The sequence below is a fragment of the Diaphorina citri genome, unplaced genomic scaffold (genome assembly GCF_000475195.1).
Source record: "Diaphorina citri unplaced genomic scaffold, Diaci psyllid genome assembly version 1.1 scaffold5692, whole genome shotgun sequence".
Taxonomy (NCBI): domain Eukaryota; kingdom Metazoa; phylum Arthropoda; class Insecta; order Hemiptera; family Psyllidae; genus Diaphorina; species Diaphorina citri.
The window spans coordinates 15,232-23,791 of record NW_007383068.1 but is presented as its reverse complement, the minus strand read 5'-3'; the positions used below and the strand labels follow the sequence as shown (position 1 = coordinate 23,791).

General features: G+C 36.8%; 1 protein-coding gene and 1 long non-coding RNA gene across 2 annotated transcripts in view; one reads left to right on the top strand and one right to left on the bottom strand.

Annotated features, from left to right (window-relative positions):
• Positions 1–1,472: 1,472 nt before the first annotated feature.
• Positions 1,473–4,102, top strand: LOC113472474. The gene is made up of 2 exons (XR_003394759.1): positions 1,473–1,583; positions 2,054–4,102. It is a non-coding gene; the product is annotated as an uncharacterized LOC113472474 (long non-coding RNA).
• Positions 3,751–8,560, bottom strand: part of LOC103521672 — a 15,314-nt gene continuing 10,504 nt past the window's right edge. Inside the window, exons 3-8 of the mRNA XM_008486783.3 lie at positions 8,220–8,418; positions 7,616–7,761; positions 6,644–7,303; positions 6,189–6,354; positions 5,505–5,737; positions 3,751–5,247 (exon numbers count right to left, since the gene is read on the bottom strand). Of these exons, the coding sequence (XP_008485005.1) occupies positions 4,934–5,247; positions 5,505–5,737; positions 6,189–6,354; positions 6,644–7,303; positions 7,616–7,761; positions 8,220–8,418 (1,718 nt within the window). The 3' untranslated portion in view covers positions 3,751–4,933. The remainder of the gene's footprint in view (positions 5,248–5,504; positions 5,738–6,188; positions 6,355–6,643; positions 7,304–7,615; positions 7,762–8,219; positions 8,419–8,560) is intronic.

The window sequence follows — 8,560 nt, the reverse complement described above, 5'->3', positions numbered from 1 at the left end:
TACTTACAAACGCTTAGGTAGAAAAATATTTGATGGTAAACATGTTTATTTTATGGATACTTGGTAACTTGTTATTATTGGTTTTCCCCCGTTAATGTAATTGCGGTGAAAATTTAGTTCCAAAAACTTACTGCCTAAAATAAGAGGTGAAACCGCATGTTGCGATGGACGACGAGATGAGTGTCAATTGAGTGGATCGGGTTCCACCCCGTCCCTTTCAGGTCGTCGTTTATTACACAGATCTTATCAGATCTACCAAGTGGTAAGCCCTATGTTTGTTCGAGTTTCAACGAAGTGAAATCACTAATACTCTGGAAGGGCGGTACCACAGTAGCATGAGTGTGCACGAGTAGCGGCGACCGGTAATTAAGGGCTACATTTTCAATATTTGTTCTTCGTTACTGCGCAATTTTCAATTTTCTACTGAATGACGATCGAAACTCCGAAATACTTCCGCACCATAACAATACCTCCCCCAGGAACTCAAAGAGACCTTCTTATTGAACTCGCGAGGGACGATTTGTGTCATGTAGGAGGAGAAGTAGATCCTGTCAAGTCCAATAGACTAGTTGGCCTTGTTTTTTTACTCAGTTCACCTTTTTCGGAAAAGATGCATTCTCTACATTTCTCAAATGTAAAGCAAAATGACGAACCTAATTCCGTAAGCTTACCTATTTTTCAAACTTTGTTGTGGATGTCTAACGTGGACCAAGCCTGGAAGCCCCCCCCCAGGGCAATTCAGGAATCACTCAGATGTCACGGTTTTGGGTGATAGTCTAAATTTCTTTAGTTAAACTCTCTTACTTCGGTTGATCTTTGGTCTTTCTGCCCCATAGAACTTGATTGTTTCGAACAATCGATCATCGGCTTTTTTTCGCAATAGACAATCCTGTGCTAATGGCTTCAGACTAGAAACCTGGACCGACCGTGTAACGAGGCTCCGGCTATGTCAGGTAGTCAGACTAGTATAACAGAAGCGGAGAAGAGTTATGTGACCTATGTAAAGACATTGTTTGACCCATGGGGGGGAGTGAGCCTTTGGAAGAGGTCTATCCCCGTTCGGTTTACCGCTCCGAGTAGACTTTAGTATGCTTATGTTAAGGTCAACCCAGCCCAAGTGTGATACTCCTACCTAATTAAGTTATCTATTTTCCCGACCGGACATTTCTTTACCTACCCGAGACTTATATTTATTAGGTGATTCAGTAAATAAACATGAAATTGGATTTGATTTGATTTTCTTTTCACCAAAGTGGTGGCAACAAATAAGCATTGTGTTCCTTTGTTCGACATGTAATCTAGGGACACCATGACACAACCCCATCCCATGTACAGGTTAGACGGCTCACCCCTCCAGCGTCATGAAAGTACCCGTCTATCCCGCCTCTTCAATTCCTAAAAAAAGGATTTTTTTTTTTTAAAAATTTTTTTTTTTTTTTTTTTTTTTTTTTTTTTTTTTTTTTTCTTGTGTTTCTAGCCAATCACAATAGGAAAGAAAAGCTGTCGCTGTTTCGGGACATCATTCGGTCTTTGCCATCACCTAACCATGATACTTTCAAATTCTTACTACAACATTTACTCAGGTAAGATGACGAAAGCCTTAATTTTATTATTACCTTACAGAGAAAGAATTCTAAATAAGTCAATGAACTTTACCTATTTTATTGCTAGTTTTGTTTTAGCAAGCGTGAAAATATTGAGGAAAAGTAGGTGCATCCTAATATCCTTATAAAAGGCCGGATATGACTTTAGTAACTAAGGAACTGTCCTTTAATTCACACATACTTCAGCATAGAGTGACATGGACCAATAATTAATTTTAATAGTCAACGAAATAAAAGATTCCCGCACGGGGCAAACTTTATCCCAAATAGACAAGGTTCGTTTTCGGAGCGGCTGGTGTTCTCCTTTATCCTGCCCTCTCTTCGATTTCGTTAAGACTTCAGTAGTTAAAGTTCTCCCTCAGTACAACATAGATTCACCTCGTCGATTGATCGACTATGTGTGGACAACTGGACACAGCTTAAGAAGTTTTCTCTTTGTTTCTTCACAGGGTAACCAAATACAAAGAGTTTAACCGAATGCACATTCCCAACCTGGCCATTGTTTTTGGTCCCACATTGATGTGGTCTGAACAGGAGTCGAAAAACATGGCCCTGGACTTCATGCAGCAAAATTTAGTCATTGAATGTTTCCTGGTCGAATTCGAACATGTGTTTAGATAGGGTTCACTTTTTCTGACAGTAGATTACTCTTCGAAATGAGCTTTGTTTCTTTTCTATCCGAGAAAGTCATTCTTCTAAAAAAGAGAAGTTCTGAGAAATGTCTGAGAAAGAGGAAGAAATATTCAAAAGCGATCGCCAATCCTCAGGGAAGTCACCAACATATCGAAATCTGAGAATGAAAACCTCTTAACTACAACTTGAACTTTTTGAAGACTTTTTTTTTCAACTTTCACTGGTAAGAGCAGATTTTTCATATCGATGCAATAAAAAAGTATATCTCAGTCGCTAAACCCACGAAATTTCCATCACTAACATAGTTGAGTTGCCCCATTGAGTTTTATTCATATGACTATTACTTTGTTGGTTCTACACTTATTAGCTATTAGTGCCATCCTCCTCCAAGAGCGAACACCAATCCTGGTGGAAAGGTGCCTTGACCGCAAACATGAAGAAGTCCAGCGAAGCAGAGAATTTAACCCCTGTCGGAATGAATATCCGGTTAGGTTAGATATGATCTCCTGCCCTCTAAGGAGTAGTCTCTTGGCAGAAGATGACCTTAGATATCAAATGTTCGAGCCCGTGTCAGGATTTGTGATACTGAAATGTGAGAAGTTGTACATTCTCTTAATATTTACCCATGCAGTGATGACCTTCAGGATTGGACTAACCTTTGTAAACTTGCAAAGGGCTTAATTATTTGTTAGGTCCTCATCCACAAATGTCGAGTATGTAGGGACATAACTTCGGAAACGAGGGAAATATGTATGTCATAGGAAATGTAATTTTATACTTTGAGAACTGGGTACAATGTGATACGAAAATAATATGTGTATAATAAAGTATATTTCTTTAAGCTTTTCTTCTATTTTTCTCCCTTGACTGATTTTGTCCTCTTGTAATAACATTCCCCTCTGGGAAAGGTGTTCCCCAAATGTTGAATTTTGCAATTCTTTGTTTTCACCCAACTGAAAAAAGACAGAACAGCATTCCATCTTTTTCTATTAAAATGCCTAGGAGGAAACCTTTTGTATTTTATCGAACGTATATTTTTTATGGAAAATTGTTTTATATTTTTTATACCCATGCTTTCAATTTCAAATAGCGAGCGTATTGTATTGTTTGTGCCTCACTTGTTTATTACAAGTTGTTACGATTCAAATGTTTATTTTACCTTAGATTAGACCATTTTTTAATTTCTTTTTGTATACTTGCAAATAACCAAGTATTTATTTAATGTTGTTTACCGCAAAGAACGTATGGCCTTATTACGTTTGTACTGTTATGTTTTGTATTGATTGGTCCTAGGATAGTTCTGCAGTATACTTCAAGTATTTCTGGTTTTACCTTCTTAAACTCATTATTTTATGTCCTGAGTCCTGAGGCATTTTAGATTTTGAAGTTAATTTTACCATTAAAAATAATAATGTCACATCTTATCAGCAATTAAAAACCAACATTTTCTAGCGATAGAATAAGTTTTCCAAAGTGTCAACTTCCATCATAGTGCCTCTTTTTTGTATGCGAACATTGTTTTTATATTGTTTAGTCCGTATTTATTGTTGTTTTGTGTTATATCTGCATATATTGTAAATTAACCGAACTGTTACTGTTTTGTAATATTTTTTCTATATTTATTATTATATTTTTTGCAAAATATTTACAGTTATTTCTCGCCATTATTTGTTATTGCCTACATGTAGGGTAGAAGATCCTACGTACTTTAAAACTGTGACGTGTACCCCTTCCAACTTGATCCACGCAATAATATTGTGTTATTAATTCCCTTGATGTCCTTCCTAAATGTGTGTTTAGATTGTTCAAGAGGTACAGGCCACCTCTGTCAAGTCTGTTCTTTCCTTTATCATATTTTCGGAAAATTAATTATTCCAGTCTAGTCCAGATTTTATCCAATTTTGTTTTGTTATTTGACTTGATATCTCCATCAGGCAACCTTACATGTAGGTTTGTTTCGCTAGCGTAGACTTCAATGTAGACAATACCAGTACCCATGTTTAGATTTAAATTATTATTACCTACTGTATGTCTTATATCCTTGCTATACACGAAGAAAAACTATAATAAAATTATTTAAATGTGTAACAATTATTTTTTTGAATTATCTACTGTTTTCCTTTTTATTTTAATAAACTAATGAATTTATATAGACAGATTTATTAGTTCATAATTCAAATCCAAAACTGTTCAATTGAAGTTCTGTACAAAATTTAAATACGCAAACATCAAAGTATCTAGAACATATTAGATTCAGACTTCAAACACATATTCACAAATCTACAAGTATTCGCAGTAAAGTACAATATATCTACAGTTAAATTTACACACTTAAAACATTAAAATATACAATGCTCATGTCTTTTTTACTGTCAATTGTCTGGTCTAATAGAACCATAGTCTACCTCTATGATTATAGGTATCCCAAACAGATGGTTGTAGCATCGATCGCCACGACACTAAGTGGTGAAACAACTATCTGAAGGGAGGAATGTTTTGACGCTAGTTATTAGCGCGCCGCTGTATAGCCGCCTTTAACCAATGTATGTAAGGCCAGCTCACTATCAGGTAGACCTGACAGGTACAACTATCAGTTTCGCCTGTCAGGTCTACCTGATACCTGATGCGCTCACACAGGTACACCTGATCAGCTCTACCTGATAGTGAGTGGCTGACCTAACTCGCGCCTTGCGATATTAATGTGGTACCCAATCCAGACTAGTAGTCTCATTACAACACGCTTGCACTTGTTCATACAACGCTTTAGTTTCCTCTAGCACAGACCGGATTATCAATGGCCTAGCTATAGGATTATCCTGCAGCAGTTGGATAATGGACTTCTGATACTCTTGTACAACATGAAGCGAGCTGTCATCTCCACTATTGTTGGCGTTATCTGTGGCTATGATCTCCCGCAGTATCTCTTTGTCATCTGTAGTCGTGTCTTGGGTGTTATCCTGAATGTCAGAGTCTGTCAACTCTTCGTCATAATCATCATCGCCATTGAAATCTGCGAGGAAAATATGCAAAAATCTGTTGAATATCACATTATCACATGAATTTCTAGTACTTACATTACAAGAAAAAAAGTTTTTGGACTTGGAAACAAACTTGCCAAAATTAAAATCTTTACAAAGGCTAAAAAGATATACCTACTTGTGATGACCTTAGCTTATTGGTTGCTAACTGCTCTATTTTTCTCTATAACTTGTAACTTCTGAGTATGTTTCTGATTCTGACGACATTTCTCACGAGAGAGTTACTTACCTTCCATAGACTCTTCAGTTTGAATGTAGGTCGATAGTTCGGAGTCCTGGGTTCCATCCCCTTCTTCTACACTCATATGATGTGCCTCGAATGTTTCGTCAAACATATTAGCCTCTCCTCCTTCTGTCTCTGTTACATTCTCCACTTGGAATTCAAACAGTCGCTGCCTCATTTGTTTCAGCAGTCGAGGCATTACATTATCTTCCAGGGTGAGATTGAACTTGGCGCTATATCTGAAATAATGATAAATAACAAGGCTTGAATACAGTCGCAGAATTTAAAAATAATAATTAACCATTTCTGTGCCAGTCTAGTTAGCTTAGAAGATAGAAATTAGCACGCCTACCTCGTAAGCGCTAGATCGCGGGTTCGAATTCCACCCGGGGCAAACTCTATCCTAGAGAAATAAGGCTCGTTCTTGGAACTCCTGGCTTTCACCTATCCTCCCTTCCTTCTCTCCTGGGCGATAAGACCTCCGATCTCTATTGGAGAAAAATTAAGAAAATTCGTCTAGTCTCGGTATTATCTGTCTCAAAGTAACAGTATGGGTGGCCATCGTGACTCATCTATGTCTGATAGGTAGGTGTAATGGTCCTACACACAGGACTCCGAACATAGGATTTCAGAAGTTCCTTATTTTAATGTCATGTCTAATATCTAGGTACGATTTTGTTTTGTGTATACCTTTTCTTGAAATACGTGATGAGCTCATTCAGCAAAATGAACATACTATGACTACGTTTGAGTTTAGCTCTGAGATCACGATGGAATTGCTTGACACAATCATCTGCTGCTATTACTGTCTGTTCAGTTATCAGATGAAGCTGTTCCTCAGACATGACTTCTTCCTCTGAAACATAAACACCAGTGGTCGTGAGAGTTAATAATAGAGATAATTCCCACTAATTATGCCCGATCTTACTGCAGAAAGTTTTCAGTTAGAAGTGGCCGGTGTAAATTAAATGGGTCAAATCGGTGACGGTGGTAAGATCCGCCATTAGATGTCTAGTAGCGATCTCAATATTCGGAACGGAGAGGTACTCAAAGCAAAAGGTACCTGATGTAAATATTTCATTTTTGCGAAAGAATTGTGAAACAAAACTGTCAACTTACTACTATGAACTTTACATGTTACATACCTTCCCCATCAACTACAACAGCATACTCGAAGCTTTGATTGCCTTTAACTTTCTTCCTAGGTTCATCAAGACAACTCAAATCCCACTGGTTGATGAAAATAGTCTTGGTGTTTAACACAGAGGATAAGGCAACCTCATAGAACTGATCACTTTGTACCACAAGAGACTCTACATTGAGATGTCCGACCCGAGGTTTCAGAGAGGAAAAGAGGATTGTCAAGTGTTGAGCAGATAATCCATTGGTTATGAAATACGCCACTGGGAATGCATTACCGACTTCATCCATCACTAGGAAGTTGATTAGTCGATAGTCAGGATACTGCACTGGTGTATGGAGTCCTTCAATATAAACTACTTTGCCATAAGCCTCCAGCATTTGTAACATGAGTTGGGTTTGTATACCCAACATGAATATATCAGGAGGTAATTCCTCAGGAACTCCAAATACTTCTGTTCCTGACTTGTAAATGAGAATGCCATCTACTGTCTTGAGATCTTCTACGAACTGATGGACAGCTTCCATGTCGTTACCAGCGCTGTACTTGAGCAATGATTTTCTTTGTAGTTCCTTGAAGAACCTCCTTGGCAGACTACTTTCCTTGGTAACAATGCCCGCTTGTTTGGACTCTTCCTGCAGAAGATCCATGACCTCTTCAACACCTACAACAAACAAAAGCAACAAGTTATCTACAAATATATCAAACTATGATCCCAGCCATAAGAAAGAATCTTTTTTACTCCCAATTAGGTTTCCTTAGGAAAGTAAAACTAACAATGCTATGACATTGCATAACTAACAAAGTAATTATGAAGAAAAGTATTGGTATTCATTATTTTTGACATCACACTACTACTGGAACTCAAGCCTATTTAACTTGAACCTTGGGTTGGCAGGATATTTTACCATTAAGCTACAAGGGCTATTGTTATACAAGAGTATGTTATAAAACAAGGGCTATTGTTATGACATACTTGCTCCCATTATAAACGCGTTCATAAGGAAATCCCTCCTGGTCTTGGGTAGCTTCTGTACTTTCATGTGCTCTAGGTCGTGAGGATGATTATGTTGGGCACACACTTTAGCAATCACCATGTCTTCAGATATTCTAGCTTGAATTCTTGCTGGACAAATGTTGGACGAATTGAAATCAAATCTCACTTTCCTTTTCTTGTTGGTTCTATTGCTCAATTTATGTTTGATATAAAGAGCGTTTTGAAAGTCAAAAGAGCAACCATATGTAATGGTTTCAACATGCTTGCCATTTGTTTGGTATTCACTCCTTGCCATAACAGAATAAAATGTCAATGTACTCATACCTAGAACAGCCAAAAATTGTAATTAATAGTGAAGTACAAACATACTAATTAAATACTAAGTACATATAACATACATACTTACATACTCTATTGTGGAAGTGGAAAACAGATTTTTTGGGCTATATACTTTTAGGTACTCGTACATATGTTAAATAAATAATATTACCTACATTTGTTCATTTTTCTTCTCAAATGCAGATTGACTTTGAAATTAAAATGTTTTTTTTTTTTTTTTTTTTTTTTTTTTTTTTTTTTTTACCTTGCTGGACAAATGTTGGACGAATTGAAATCAAATCTCACTTTCCTTTTCTTGTTGGTTCTATTGCTCAATTTATGTTTGATATAAAGAGCATTTTGAAAGTCAAAAGAGCAACCATATGTAATGGTTTCAACATGCTTGCCATTTGTTTGGTATTCACTCCTTGCCATAACAGAATAAAATGTCAATGTACTCATACCTAGAACAGCCAAAAATTGTAATTAATAGTGAAGTACAAACATACTAATTAAATACTAAGTACATATAACATACATACTTACATACTCTATTGTGGAAGTGGAAAACAGATTTTTTGGGCTATATACTTTTAGGTACTCGTA